Source organism: Podarcis pityusensis (assembly GCF_964106645.2).
Source record: "Podarcis pityusensis genome assembly, chromosome: 2".
Lineage (NCBI taxonomy): Eukaryota > Metazoa > Chordata > Lepidosauria > Squamata > Lacertidae > Podarcis > Podarcis pityusensis.
This window is the reverse complement of record NC_138029.1, coordinates 36,290,622-36,306,847: the sequence shown is the minus strand read 5'-3', so window position 1 is coordinate 36,306,847 and position 16,226 is coordinate 36,290,622. Positions and strand designations below refer to the sequence as shown.

Sequence of the window (16,226 nt, the reverse complement as noted above, 5' to 3'; positions counted from 1 at the left end):
TGCAAGAAATCAGCCACAAGAAGAGCAGGAGCAGCTAACTACCGTATTTTTTGCTCTATAAGACTCACTTTTTCCCTCCTAAAAAGTAAGGGGAAATGTGTGTGCGTCTTATGGAGCGAATGCAGGCTGCGCAGCTATCCCAGAAGCCAGAACAGCAAGAGGGATTCCTGCTTTCACTGCACAGCGATCCCTCTTGCTGTTCTGGCTTCTGAGATTCAGAATATTTTTTTTCTTGTTTTCCTCCTCCAAAAACTAGGTGCGTCTTGTGGTCTGGTGCGTCTTATAGAGCGAAAAATACGGTATATGCTGAGCCTTCTCACTTACCAATGTGGAACTTCTTCACTTTGTTGCACACATGGGTGAAAATTCCTATACACAGAATCCACTTTTTGGAACAAGTTTCTGTGTGGTAAGAAGCCACAAACTCCTCACGTGCTCTTAGTCTTATCTCACTGGATACCTGGCATGCAGGATTTATGCAGATTCTTATGCAGAACCAACTTCAGTGAAGGAATTTCGTCATGCCTGAAGCAACCCCTTAAGGTGCTTCTCCTTAGCGTACATACAGCTCTGTGAATGGAAAGAATGCACATATTTAGTGGTCAGACTTGCTGCTGTTGCTGCACGGTAATAAAATCTGGAATTCCAAAGCAAACTATGAGCTTGAGATGTCTGTTGAACAAGTCAGACCTGACTGTTACAGCTTCACAATATATTTACTGATGTCTGCAGGCCAACTCCTTTACCTGCAGAACCAAAGAAGTAACATGCAAACAAACATTAACCTTGTACTGCAGGTTAGGTATGCCACCCCAGTTCCCAACAGCAAAGTTCCACCAAGACTTCAGAAACCCCTCCCGTCAAAACTGGCCATGTAGCTTGCATTTTTATTTCTGCTTCATTGTTAGCTTGCTAGTTGCTGCTCCCCCTATTGCTTCCATGCCTGAAATTCTACTTTCTGTCTAGAAAGCTCCCTCCTTGTCTACATGCTGACTTGTGACAAGATCTACTCTTTCATTCTGGTGTGTGTGTGTTGCTGCTTGATGAAGTGCAGGCCAGGGAGACAAAGCCAGGAGCAGGTTGTTGTTGTGCACTGTGTATGCACCTAATATTTCAGATTTCCCTTCCACCATGACCTCTCTGGAGCGGCTTAGTGTTTTCTGCTTTATTTGGGGAAAGGATCAGTTTTGACATTCTGAAAATGTTCAGTGTAATTGTGAGTGGTGTTTTGTGGGACAATTAAGGACAGCGGTGCTAAATTGTGACAAAGAAATGTAACCCCCCCCCCCCCCCCAAAGTGCTTTCTGAAGTTAGCATTTCAAAATATCCTTGGGCAGGACTTGACCCTAGACAACTTGGGAGTGGCATTTGGCTTGCTCTCTCATATTTATCTTATTTATTTGTCTGTTCTAAAGTGTACCATGAAAAAGTATACACATGCTAAAGTGTACCATGAAAAATCAAGCACAGCATTACTGTGCCATATTACACATATACACTCAACGCAAGCCCCACCGAGTTCAATGGGGCTTACTGTGAAGTAAGCAAGTGTAGGATTGCAACCTAATATTTTTTTAACATTCGGCACCGAAACCAAATTACTATTGCACCTGGAAAGAAGATCTTTCCTGTTCCTTTTAACCTCTCTGCAGCCACAACAGAAGGTGGTGCCACAGACCTTCCACCTTGCTCATTTCCCGTTCCCCTCTTGACCACCTTCTCCCCGGCTATAACGTCCAAAAGGGAAGTCCTGCCTGGTCTAGCTCAAGGGTAGCCTCCAGAAGAAGCTGGACTCCAACTTCCTTCAGCCCCAGCCAACATGGCCTTTAATGGAGCTGCAGGCCAACAGCATCCTGTTGGTTATCATGGTCTAGCTAGTAAGCCATGGATGTGGCTGATGGGTGGGATCCCCAGTTGGGTAAGAGGACAGGGTGGGTGGGTGCTGTACTTTTATGAGCTGCTTAGAAGACGGGATTTTCACATGCAAGGCTTACCTGCTGAGATTCTCGTCTTCTGCACAGTTTAAAGATGTGGTAGCCCACCCTGGTCCCCCTTTTCACCTGGCCACTGTAGTGAAGTGAGAAAATAAAGAATAAGGCAGGAGGAGTTGTGGCTGTGTGTTGGGACAGCTGGTCTGTTAAAGAATTGCTGCAGCATGGAGAAGGAAAGCCAGCACTAGCAGTTGGACGAGTATACAGATTTTGTCACAATCCCCCAGGTACCCATGTATGGTTTGGGGTGTTGTCCTCCAGAAACCAGGTTAGTGTAGTCAGTTCAGCTTCAGACTCAGTGGTAGTGGGGAGCAAGGAGAGAGAGCACCTGTGCCTTTGACAGTTGTGTAAAAGATGGTGCAGTATGTGTTACAAGCTATACTTGCTGAAACTCCACGTCCTACAAACCATTCAAGGTTCAAGAGCCTGCTCTTTTGCATTTGGGCCCCTTACACACTGGGTTTCCCCACTTTGACCTGTTGACCCTTGATTCCCAACAGCGACAGGCTTGCTGATATGTCAGACTTCAGCTACATAAGCGTTCCTCGGCACTGCGGAGGCAGCCACACCCTCACTTACCCATACCGGCGTTACGGACGGCTGCAGCAGTTTGCACAGTCTATGGCACCAGTCCAACCGGACGAAAACGCCATGTTGGCGGTGATGAAGGTATCAAGAACTGGGGGTGGGGAGGGAGACGGAAGGTGGGGCGTGGAAGTCAGGCTGGACAAATAGCTGACCTGTAGGTTTTGGAGCCTACAAGGGATGCACAGGCCTGCACTTGCTTTGCATGATCCACTTCACATAAGAGGGAGAAATACAGGCTGGATTGCACTGAGTATTTGCTCATCCTCTGTCCATTTGGTTTCTTCACATGTAACTTTGAACCTCATCAGATTTATTTGATTTAAAAAACAAACAAACAAACAACAACAACAACAACAACAACAACAACAACAACAACAACAACACTGCACCTTGCATTGAATGATCCTTAGCACCTAGTAATAACACAGAGAAAATTTTCCTTTAATCAGTTTTGGCAATACTATGCCTAATTTTATAAACCTCAGGCATGTTTTTCCTGGTCTGCTCCCTGCCCCCCCCCAAAGCTCCAGTGCTTTCTTTTGTTGCAAGGGGAGTGCTGCAGCTCCTTGCAACCTTTTCCACCTCTACAATATCCTTTTGGAGATGTGGCGGCCATACTTCTACATAGCATCTCAACTAGATTGATATGAAGGCCCTGTGATATCTACAGTCTCTTCCCTATTAATCCCTAGTAAGGAATTTGTCTCCTTCGCAGCTGCCACAATCTGGGTTGACAATGAGCTTTTTCTTCCAAGATCCGGAGACCTCTTCCATGTCACCGCCAGTTCAGGCTGATCAAACTATATCTGAAGCTGGGATTACTTTTACTTTTGCCCCAAGGTGCATCTTTATGTACACTGAGGTTCCACCTCCCATTTTGTTGCCTACCTACCCCATTTGGAAAGATCCTTTTGCCTCAGCCCATAAGGAGGTTGACCCTCTGCCACCTGCACACACAGTACCTGCGTGCATCTGTGCCTGTGGAGAGCCTTTTCCCACACTGTCTGAATGTGTGAATAGAGGGTGAGGGAGCATTTCCTTCCTGCTTGCTGTCAACAGGAGACATGACTGTGATAGTCAATGGAAAGGGCCCCAGAACCCCATTCCCTTGTCCTTTTTAATATGGGGGAGGGGGCTTATATGAGCTTCCCTACTGAACTTAATAGTCAGGCAGGTTCATATAGGAAATTGAAGAGAAACAAATTTTACTGCTCTTGGTCTTAAGAGAAACCACATACTTTCTTTTTCCTGTCCATGGCTGAACCCTTCTTTCAGTATTAGAGACTTTCCTTCCCTTCATAAACTTGCGCTCAGTCACATAGGCTGTTTGCTAGTATTTTCTGCTAATTTATTTTAGTAGAAACTGAAACGGGCCTATTTTAGGTTCCCATTTCAAGGCTCTTCTACTCTTGCATGTGGGCGGGGGACACACATTTAAGCTGGTTTTCAGAAACGCAAATGTTATAAAACCCAAGCCCACAATTCTGAGTGCTGTGTAAAGGCTGAGTATTGGAACCGCAACAATAAATGGAAGGCAACACAATTATTGGTCTGGACACACTTGTTGACCTTGAGGAAGTTGCTGTATAGGCTTATTTCAGACCCTGCAAAAAGGGAATAATGTATTATCTAAATGAGAATGAGAACAAGATCACCGTGTGTAGAAAATGCTCCTTTCTAGCTGACATTACAATTTTCTCTTAATGGCAGGACTAATGGCTTGGTATTGTTCCTGTGATACACGTTTCACCTGCACCAGCTTATCTCTCTCTGAATTATGTAACATAAAGATAACTGAAAAACAAATTTCCTTTTGACCACTCTCTCCTGATTTCTTTTTTTATTATCTTTTGTTAGCAAAAAGTTAATTTAGATTGCAAAATGTTTTGTTCATCCTTGCTAGTTCTAGGCCAGTATCCCAACTCTCATAGTGCTTGTTGCTAGAAGCCATGCAAGAAATACAATGACTAAAAGGTTTGGAGGCTTCTTGTGCATCAGGATATGTGTCCTGATTATGGGGGCTCAAAAAGCCATGTATTTGTTTAGTTCCTTTTTTTATCTCAAATGTTCTTCTCCCCCAGATACCCAGTCAGATGCCCACCATCCAAAGTGCAGCCTCTATCTTGGTTTCCACAGCCTTGGCCTCCTTTCCTTCCACATTTCCCTGGCGTAAGACATGCACCCCACCTCTCTCCCATGAATGGCACTCAAAATAGTTAACCACAAGAAATTAAAACAACTGGAAAGTAAAAATATTGAACAGCAGAATTCTCCCTTCTCCAGCTTTCAATTACCCACCCCCCTAAAAAAATTGCTCAAGCTCCTACTACTGGTTGGAACTTTAAATGCCACACATAAACAATACAGTATTCAAGTAGTCATCCTGCCTGTAATCCAAACCTGCATGATGGACCTGCTTTTAATTTAAGACATATACTTGTTTATCTTTTATTACCTCTGCTTAGAAAAATGTAAACATATAACTCTCTTGGTCTGACCTTACCATAGTACAGAGCCCAGTACAGTTGTGGGTTACAGACCATTAGTTCCTGTTCTTCTCCCTTTTCTGGGGGCAAAGTATAGATTTCCTCACCAGTGGCTGCAACTGGGCTCTTTCATTAGCTTTTCTAATTCTTGAGGTTTTTAAGACAATATTATATTGTTGCATTTTTAAGTTGACAACCATGGCGTGTTGGATTTACATGAAAGCTGCCAGTCTAGAAGATGAGAGCTTATCTTCCACTCGGGCTGAAATCTTACAAATATATGCACTGGGAGACTACTTCGGATGTCAGAGTTTTAAACCAGTAGATGGAAACCAATGTGATCAAGGGTTGGGACAAATTCATCTTAAAATCCAAGTTGCCTGTTACATCATTGACAGTCTGTATCTGTTTACTGCAGAGCAGGGATTCCAGCGTTTCCCACTCTTTCTCAGTCAATGGAACCACCAACAGGTTGCAACCTAGAGATGAAGTTTCTACCTTTGTAAACTCCTTGGTAGAGTAGGGCAGCCTTCTGCAGCAATGTATGCCCTCCAGATATTTTTGGACTCCCATCTCCCATCAGCTGCAGTCAGAATGGCCAGTGGTTAGGGCTGCTGGGAGTTGTAGTCCAACAAAATCTGGAGGTTGGAGGTAACATGCAAACAGGTGTGAGTGGACAACAGGACTAAGGAAGAGATGGGCAGGGAAGCTGTCACTGGATCAGGGAATTTAAAAGGCAAAGCAGGGATCACTAGGTTCCAGTCTGGTCACCCTACTGTCAAAGTGAGAAAGCTTTTCAAGCTCCACTGTAAGTGTTGAGACTGATGGAGTGAAACTGCAGGACTGGCTTGTAATGGATTTTTAATGTTTGCCCTTGGGGCTAAATTGAAATCTGCCCTGTACTTGCATTGATTCCTAGCATGAAGAGGTAGATATACTGGGTCTTGATGGTCATATCTACAAAGGACGGATGGACGCACAACTCCCATCAATAACTGGAAAGGATGGTAAGTGTTATATTCCATGTGCAGATGCTTTGGGTAGATTTTGTTAACCCTTTCATGAACACTGTTCAGGTTATTAAGTGTTAATATGCAGAGCTGTCTTTACCTTGCATGGAACAATGTGAAACATTTGCCTTGAGCTGCAGAATGCAAAGCCAGCACCGTTTTCCTGCTGCCGGTTTCCTGCTGCCGATCCTCACCCCTGGTTTACTGAATAAGCACATCTGTAAGAGACCTGATGCATGTAAAAGGATGACTCTTGTTTGGCTTCTTTAAATCACTACATCACTATTTGTATGTGTGTAGCAGAAATACTGAAGTGTCCTTCCACCCTCTGTGCTTCTCCCACCAGGTGTTTTAAGACCGAGAAACAAGCTCATTCGGTCGTCCTCACAAAGGCATCATCCCACGCTCAGTGACATTGCCAATCTTCCAGCTCGTCCCCACACTGCCAAAGTGTCTTTGCGCAGCATGTCAGGTAAGTTCCGAGCCAGGTCAGGATCTAGAAAAGATGAGATGAGACCCACTCAGATAAGATAGTGAGGTTTCCTTAATTTATATACTCATTCTGGGATTAATATAGAATAGGACAGTCCACACAAGTGGAGCGTCTGTGAGAAACTCTGCTTTGGTTATATATATATTGGTTTTATACTGTTTTATATATATTGGTTTTATACTGTACCTAGGGTTTTATACTGTACCTTTGGTTATATATAAATTGGTTTTATACTGTTTTATATATATTGGTTTTATACTGTACCTAGGGCCCCTGCAGACATCCTTTTTATGCATTCATGATTATTTGTGCTAATGATGACATTGGCACAGTTATATGTGATTTCCGTTATCATTGGCATCTACATTGGACATACAGTTTTGTTTCCAAACGTTACATGTCCTATAATCTCCTGCTGAAATCTGGCAACTTTTCATGCCCAGAATATTTGGGGTGGTGATGGATGGTCAAGTTTAAATACACTACTAATCCATTGTTTTTTTGTTTTGTTTTTTAAATGATATTTATTAAAGTTTCACATGAAAAGAGACACATCAATAAGAAAAGAATTTAAAAGTAAAAAGAAAAATACACAATACAAAATACAGAAGAAAAAAAAACAGTTAAAAACAATTCCATCTTTTCATCACTACTTTTGGATTTACTTATTTTCTGGACCTCCTCATACCTCCCTCTTTTGTATTCCAGTTCAGTTTGTTTGTCCAGCAATTCCTTTCCCTCCTTTTTAATCCCAATCCTTAATCTTAATATAATATAACATTAAATTTTTACCTATTAATAGCCAATTTTCCATTCTTTTAACCTTTTTAACCCTAATCCTTAATCTTGATCTGTATATAACTTTAAAGCCTGTACAGCTAGAAACCACTTAATTTCAATCCATCATCACTCTAACATTCTTTAATTTTGCAATATTTCTGTAGGTAATCTTTAAATTTCTTCCAATCTTCTTCCACCGACTCTTCTCCCTGGTCACGGATTCTGCCAGTCATTTCCGCCAATTCCATATAGTCCATCAATTTCATCTGCCATTCCTCCAGTGTGGGTAGCTCTTGTGTCTTCCAATACTTTGCGATGAGTATTCTTGCTGCTGTTGTTGCATACATAAAGAAAGTTCTATCCTTTTTTAACACCGATTAGCCGACTATGCCCAGGAGAAAGGCCTCTGGTTTCTTCAAGAAGGTATATTTAAATACCTTTTTTAATTCATTATATATCATTTCCCAGAAAGCCTTAATCTTTGGGCACGTCCACCAAAGGTGCATAAATGTACCTTCAATTTCCTTATATTTCCAACATTTATTATCAGGCAAATGGTAAATTTTTGCAAGCTTGACTGGGGTTATGTACCACCTGTATATCATTTTCATAATATTCTCTCTTAGGGCATTACATGCCGTAAATTTCATACCTGTGGTCCATAACTGTTCCCAGTCAGCAAACATAATGTTGTGTCCAACGTCTTGTGCCCATTTAATCATAGCAGATTTCACCGTTTCATCCTGAGTGTTCCATTTCAGCAGCAAGTTATACATTCTTGACAAATTCTTAGTTTTGGGTTCTAACAGTTCTGTTTCTAATTTAGATTTTTCCACCTGGAAGCCAATTTTCTTGTCCAAATTGAATGCCTCCATTATCTGAAAATAATGAAGCCAGTCTCGCACTTTGTTTTTCAATTTTTCAAAACTCTGCAATTTCAGTCTATCTCCATCTTGTTCCAAAATTTCCCAATATTTCGGCCATTTGACCTCCATATTGAGCTTTTTCAAGGCTTTCGCTTCCATTGGTGACAGCCACCTTGGAGTTTTGTTTTCCAATAAATCCTTGTATCTTATCCAAACATTAAACAGTGCTTTCCTGACAATATGATTTTTAAATGCTTTATGTGCTTTGACCTTATCATACCACAGATATGCATGCCATCCAAATACATTGTTAAAACCTTCTAGGTCCAAAATGTCAGTGTTTTCAAGAAGCAGCCATTCTTTCAACCAGCAAAAAGCTGCTGATTCATAGTAAAGTTTGAGGTCTGGCAGGGCAAATCCACCTCTTTCCTTTGCATCCGTTAGTATTCACTACTAATCCATTGTTAATTGCACCTGCAAAAAAACAAAAACCCACTACTCTGCTCGGCCCTAAAACTGTTGTGGCTTTTCCCAAATAATCCTGGGAATTGTAGTATATAGAGGGAATCTTGTTAAGAGAGCTGTAGTTTGTGCACACTCTTTGCAGAACTATGTTTCCCATAATCCCTTGAGCAGGGGAGATTTCAGTTAAGCCAGTTTTAAGGCTTTAGAGTGGGTATTTCCTCTGTACGTTCTATAGGCCAGTTCCATTGTACATCTTTGCAGATTTTGTGCTCAGGGAAGTAGCTTCAAGTCAGAATCATGCAGGTTCTTTAAATTAAAAAAAGGGGGGCCAGCAAAGGCTTCTAGTGAGAGGTCTGTCACTGGTTCACTGATTCTAGGTCTGATTGCAATCTCCACGCCTGCCAATCCATCTGTCCATTATAGAGAGCTCCCTTCTGGTAGCACCGTGGTGCTGAACGCTCACATCTGAGATGTAATGGCAAACACAGTCAGTTAGAACAATTGGACTGTGTGCCAGACTGATTGAAGAGCACTGCAGGAAATCATGGGGCTGCTTAGCATAGACCAAGAGCACTGTTTACTTAGCAGCACACCTAACTTGTGGAAATGTACAGAACCCGTCGGTGAACTTTGCCTGCCCTGTGCGACGAAGGTGGGGGAAGAGGGGAAGGAGGAAGGCTGAGGGTGAAAGGGAAAGGAAAGAGCCAGTGGCTGCTGGAGAAATTTTAACCACCTGGATAAAATTATCTCTCTGCTCAAAGCCGGCAGTCATTTTGCATATAGGAATGACAAGAAGGGCTTGCTGCTCAACCCCATTACACCTCGGCTTGAGGGCTGCTTTACATGTTACAAAATTGACAGTACACTAAGTGTACCCGTGAAGTATTCTGTAACACATGAAAGGCAAATATACTTTTTTAAACTGAATGTGGGAAAACAAGTATACATTGTGAGAAGACTGGACCAATAAAGGCTCTCCACAGCTTTAAAGGTGTAGGGATGTGGGTGTCAGGGGGAGGGGGGTGATGTGTTTCCTTGGGTGGAGTACATATGATGCAGCAGGTATATTTTGTTCTGTGCATAACAATAGAAAAATTGCTAACAGGATCTGGAAGATCATTCCTCTCCTCTTTACCAGGAGATACACAATTGCAAATTCCATATTTCATTTTCCATAGTGACTTCTAGCACTGAAAACTAATCCTGGGGTTAAATGCTTCAGTCAAATTAACCCTGCCTCCATTCCAACTACTGACTGTTTGAGATGCTGCTATCTTTTTAAAACCTAGATCAATCGTCACAACCCCATGAGTCTAAAATGTTTGTCACGGTAAATGGGCCAGTGCACATAACATGCCAATTTTGTGCTTCACTTTCACTTGCAAAATAATTTCAAAAAAATAAAATTGGAAGCCTTCAAACTCCATGCAAGGAGGCATGGGTTTTGAGCCTTCTGTTGGTGAAAATTAATGCCTCTAGCAGTCAAAGTCTGGCTAGGTGAAGCATCAGGTTTTCTGCATGGGAACTACATCTTCACTTTTCTAGCAGAACCAAAGCCATGTAAAAAAACTAATAAATTCGCCTTCAAGGTCATAGTGCTGGGCAGACCTCTTATCCTCTGCCCTTTTGCTGTCGTGCAAGACAGCAAGTGGGAGAGTGCTGCTGCACACAGCTCCTACTTTTGGGCTTTCCACAGGTATCTGGTTGGTTACTGTGAGAACAGGATGCTGGATGAAATAGGCTACTGGCCTGATCCAGCAGCCTCTTCTTCCATTCTTAACAAGGTGATCTGAAGCTCTCAAGGCTACTTCCCACATTATAAAATAAGCTGGCACAACCATATATGTAAGGAATTGTGAACCTAGTGCCTGCTAGATGTTGTTGGAATACCTCATTATCCCCAACCATGTTAGCTGGGGCAGATGGTAGCTGTAGTCTGGGCATAGGCAAACTCGGCCCTCCAGCTGTTTTGAGACTACAGTTCCCATCATCCCTGACCACTGGTCCTTTTAGCTAGGGATGGTAGGAGTTGTAGTCCCAAAACATCTGGAGGGCCAAGTTTGCCTATGCCTGCTGTAGTCCAATGGATAAAATATTGGTTAATCAGTTTCTCATACTCATAATAATTAGATCTGGGCTCGTAGTCCATTCCAGTTCTACGATTCTATGATTCTGTCTATGGCTGTTGTTCTGTGTTGCAGCTAAGTCTGCAGGGGACAAATCCACAACCCATTTGCGGATCACGGAAGAGCCTGGAATGCAGGACAGAGAAACCATTGAGCTACGAATGACGATTCCCTCAAGACACTCAGATGAGCAGTCAGCATAAGCAGAGACCCACCAGCTTTGTGCCCCAATGAAAGCATGGTTCTTACAGATGAAAGCAAGACAATAAAGAGTGAACAAAATATGAAGATCATGCAGACATACTGCTGCTGCAGGAACACAGCCTTCTTGCTGTGCTTTGGCTACAGCAGGTGCAGTCTCTGTGGTTCTTCCATACAGTGATGTTCACAAGGGAAGGGCTGGGCTGGGCTGGTATGGGCTTGGGACCAAATGTGTTTGGGGGGGGGGGTAGCAACATTTCCTTCTGTAGAAACCAGTTTTACTGGGTCAGCGGCCATTCATTTTATTTGTCCAAGGAAATTGGTTCTTCAATACAAATTCTTCTGTTCAAAACAGTTAAAGAGACAGCTGATTTCAAGTCTCAACATCTTCAACTTCCTCCTTTTCCTCTTGTTGTTTCTTATTCCAGAGCCAGGCACACATTGGCCACTGAAATAAAAAAAGTTGCTGTGACATAAAGGGCCAATCCGGTTTGGGGTCCAGCTAATAGCTGCCCCTGTTGACTTTAGGGAAGGTGGGTGGAAAGATACAAGACTGCAGTGGCTGAGTGGAGCACTGCATGTTGGGCTATGTATTCTTTAGTTGTGCAGTTTTATCTTAGGAAGTTAATACAGTTGCTTTTGGGTTCAGCACGTATAACTCATGACAAAATTTATCACTCCTACGTTCATTAATAAATATGAAATTCATAGCTTTCACCAGAGTCAGTAATTCAGATCTGTTTCCAGAGTGGAACTATTTACTGTTCAAAATTTAGATGGCCAATTTTGTTTGTTTTAATGCAATGCACACCAGTAAGGATACATGTGAGCAAAAAACTAGTTCTCACTAGAGATTGAACATGCTCAGCAGGTTCCTGCTTAAAATGTCTACCTCTTAAACCGACCAGGCCATGCTAATTGGAATGTATGTAGTATGAAAAGATGATATGTGTTCAGTTATTTAGCAACCAATGTAACATTTAAATGGGTTTATGTTGTTGGCTGGCATGCCATGGTCATCTTAGTCCTGTGATATGACTAGGCAAGTAAAACAGAAACTTCATACAACCCAAAAATAGCAGAGGAACTGTGGGGAAAAACATGTGGGTTTCACAAGGTGAACATTTATTTTCTTCGTCCCAAGTATGGGTTTGAACTGATCAGTGAGTTGAGCAAGCCGCTAACTAAATTCCACTTCTGTGTGGCCAAAACTTTCACCCCCTTGCAAATCTTAAATCATCACTTTGGAATTCCAAAAGCTTTCCAAACCAAATAAGCTTTGGGTGGAAAACATAACATTTGGTTCCCCAGTATGGCTGCGGATTTTTCAGTGCCTAGTTACATCATGCAGAATGCAAGCAGACTGGGAAAATATCACAGGCTGTCTCATAAGACAACAGAAGGGCGATATCGAACTGTTCACGCGGAGGTGCTAACACACAGTAGAATGAGAGGGATATTGGCCGAATTGTTCTTGGAGGTCAGCATGGGTAAGTTACCAAGAACTGTGTTTTAGCAACATATTTGCACCTATTTAGTCTTCCCATGACAGTACGGCTGGCACCAAAGAATGACAGTGTCAGGCATTTGCAAGGGCTCAGAGAAGAGTAGCAGGGCCACTGCATCAACGTTCTTGCTGTCTTTTATTTTATGCAGGACATTGAAGAAGCTTAAGTAGCAGTGAGAGAGAAAAAACTTCCGGCCACTCTCCTGCCTAAACACACCACACAAAGCAAGAGGCTTTACCTACCCTTCCTCCAGCGTTCTCTGAAGGACCAGAGGAGAGAGGATTGATCTCTTGTGTCACACCAAGGCCTGCAATGTCACAATATTTTCTGCCCACTGTAGATCACAGGTGTCTCCCCACTGTAAATTACTGGGAAATGCTTCATAGGGACTGAGGGCTTGTGGGAGTCACACCTTGGTGACCATATCAGGTAGGTTATCAGCCCATGTGCCAGCTCCCTCAAAATGGGCAGAAAATAATAGAAGTAGAATCCTTACAGATGGGGGAATCATTAATCCAGAGGTGGGGAACTTGTGACCATCCAGATGTTGCTGGAATACAATTCCCTTCTTCCCTGACCACTTGCCATGCTGACTAGGGATGATGGGAGCTGGAGTCCAGTAACCTCATGGGCTCCCCACCCCCCCCTGCTTTTTTCCACCATCATGTGGGGGGATTTAGCTTAAGAATTTGTGAATAAATGTGACAAAATTACATTAGTTTGCGCAAGAACCACTCATAGGGCTGAAATTAGGACTCGTCAAATATAGGCTGCACCTGAGGCTGTGGAGTTAAAATACCATGATGCTGTCAACGAACGAAAGAGAGGTGTGTGAGACAAACATTCCTCAATGTCAAGCTGTTTCAAAGCAATCCATCTAACATACAGCATATTTGGGAGGGGTTTAGTATTCAAGCAACAAGACCTGCACACTGCCTGTACCTGGCTCCATCTTCGTACATCCTCCCCAAACCAAAACGGTCAGTCTTTTGACAAAAGTCTCTCTCAAAAGCATTGCCAGTTTATTTTAATTTATTTAACAAAATTTATATGTGGCTTGACTGTAGAAAAACCTCTAAACAGTTTATATATTATCAATTAAAAATGTAAAGTATCAATAAAGTATCTTCCATGTATGTACAGGAGGCACGTAGGAGATGCACACCAAGAGATGTTTGACATAATAGTCCTCAGGCTTTTTTGCTGCAATCCATCCTATTGTGTTTGTGATTCAGGAAATCTTTTACATTTGGTTACAAACAACAGAAAAACATGCTGCTACTCACCAGACACATTCCTGGACCCAAAGAACTCTGCCCACGTCAACTGCTCCTGCCAATACCATTTGTATTAAGTAGTCAAAGATCCAAAAACCGTAGGTATACATGATCCCTCAAGTATGTGACTAGATTTAGTATTTGGTCAAGATAGCCTTCGAAATTCACTGGAGAAAGTATAAAGAGACTGTGCAGTCTACTATGCATTTCCCCCCAGAAGCAAGCATGGGCTGTTGTATTTTAAGCATGCTCCTTTTTATTTGTAGCACTTTCTCCATCCCTAGCATGCATTTGGGCAGCATACACATCCCCTCATCTCTACATCCCCCCAAAATGCCTCCTGCACTTCTCTCCCCTCCAAAAAAACCCCAAACCATAAGGCTTTCTTTTGCTCCAATGCTGCATCCTGCCTGCTTTCGCTATACTCTGTCAAATGGTTCTTAAGTTAATGTGCTGGTCTCACAAGAGTGGGCATGAGGACTCTCTATTCTGCCCTCCACAGTCTGGGCTCCATCATATTGCAAGTCAAACAGAACAGATGCTCACTTGCCAATGAAAGGGATCCTTCTAGCATAGCACAGCCTAGCTTAAAACGACACCCTGGTCCGACAGAAATGCAACGAGGGGGGCAGAATGCCCAGGGCACTTGTGGTCCTCAGCTATTTACACCCCAGGGTAACCCCCTTAACACTCAAAACATGTCCCCACTGCAATCCTATATCCATTGCTTTGTACTGTGGGCAGAACCTAAGCCAGTAGCTTGAAGTGCTGAAGTGAGGTAACAAACAGCCAAGCTGTGGACAACCATCCACATTTTAGATTCCATGTGATGAAAGTGGAGGAGGAAAATGCATTTCTTCACCACTTCCTAATGTGCTTGGCTCCTCAAAACGCACTTCCAGTGAATTTAGTGGGACCTACCCCCAGGTGTGTACAGGATTGCAACGAATGCTGTGACAAAGAAGAGGTGTTAGTGTCCACCATCATACCAGAGGTAATATGATAGTTTAGGGGGACTTGCACAGGCAGTATGGCACACAGAGCTCTGCTTCCAAGAGAGAGGAATGGTCACCCCTACTCAGCAGCGGCTGCCTGAGGCAGTCATCTCCGCCCCGTCTAACAGTAGGGCCAGCCCAGCATGTTAAGCAGCAAGAAATTACAAGCTCTCTTATCCTCCTCCCTCCATACTGTGGCATCTCTAAGCAGAAGCTCCTTTGGTTTCAAAAGTGAGTTATCTATCTTCTCAGAACGACCAGAGCTGTGGCCTGTGGCCTACAAAGTCATCTGCCTTTCACAATATGGTATCCTGTCTCCGGAAGCAGAAGCATCATTCATAACCCCTTCCTTGGCCTGTTCTCTGGGACTGGAGACAGAACAGCAAGAGCCGGAGACACTATCACTTCCATATACCCTCCTCCTCGCCTCTTATTTGCCCTCACAAGCTGCCTCCCATTCACCAACGGCCCCTTCCACTCATTTCAAAAGAGCTCTTGAGGGGCTGTTGCAACACTCAAGACTGGAACACTATGTCACTGAGGGGAAACCACAGAGACCTTAGGGCTTTTTATTTGCACATTAAAAAGGAAGTTGCAACAGCAGCTTGTGCTTTCTTTTAGACATTGTGAAGGGAGAAACTCCCTTGTTTGCACCACCCTGCACTGAGAGGCGTAGGGGCTAGGCCCACATCTGGAACTGGGGCGGGGGGAAGAGACCCACAATTTCCCCCTCTCCGTCTTGTTATGCAGCACATCTTTCTTTCAAGGACTTCAGGCCAACATACATAAATATGGGCTACAAATGGAAATGGGATGGGGCCATAGGACTTGTTTTCAATTCTGTTGTGTTGTTTTGTCTTGTCGTGTAAAGAGCCATAATATAAAGTGCGCCTGCCCTTGTATCTGCATGGAAAATGTAAGATAGAAGGAAAAGGCTACATGGATTTTATCTCACTATCCTCACAATATAGCTCTGAATGGAAATTAGGCTAGACTCGAGAAGAGAATTACCTAAGGCCAACCCCAGTGAACTTCATGGCTCAACAAGGATTTGAACCTAGGTCTCCCTGGGTTAACTACACTACACAATATAAGCATGTGATGCGCCATCTTTCATCACCTCCTGTAATGTGCAACATGAGTTTGAGGAACATTGTAACGGCAGTTCTGTGTCCAGCCAACTGTCCAGCCTCCTGCAAAACAGAAAGCCGGCAAAGATGCTTTAGCTGTACCTTCTAACATTGGACTAAAGAAAAGCCATGTACAGTGGTACCTCAGGTTAGGAACTTAATTCATTCAGGAGGTCCGTACTTAACCTGAAACTGTTCTTAACCTGAAGCACCATTTTAGCTAATGGGGCCTCCTGCTGCCGCCGCGCCACCGAAGCACGATTTCTGTTCTCATCCTGAAGCAAAGTTCTTAACCCGAGGTAATATTTCT

At 43.2% G+C, this 16,226-nt stretch overlaps 1 protein-coding gene across 1 annotated transcript in view; it reads left to right on the top strand.

Moving 5' to 3' along the window:
• QRICH2 (glutamine rich 2) overlaps positions 1-11,093 on the top strand; it is a 45,262-nt gene extending 34,169 nt beyond the window's left edge. The window contains exons 17-20 of the mRNA XM_080993586.1: positions 2,492-2,660; positions 5,985-6,072; positions 6,422-6,547; positions 10,881-11,093. Of these exons, the coding sequence (XP_080849712.1) occupies positions 2,492-2,660; positions 5,985-6,072; positions 6,422-6,547; positions 10,881-11,008 (511 nt within the window). The 3' untranslated portion in view covers positions 11,009-11,093. The remainder of the gene's footprint in view (positions 1-2,491; positions 2,661-5,984; positions 6,073-6,421; positions 6,548-10,880) is intronic.
• Positions 11,094-16,226: the final 5,133 nt, after the last annotated feature.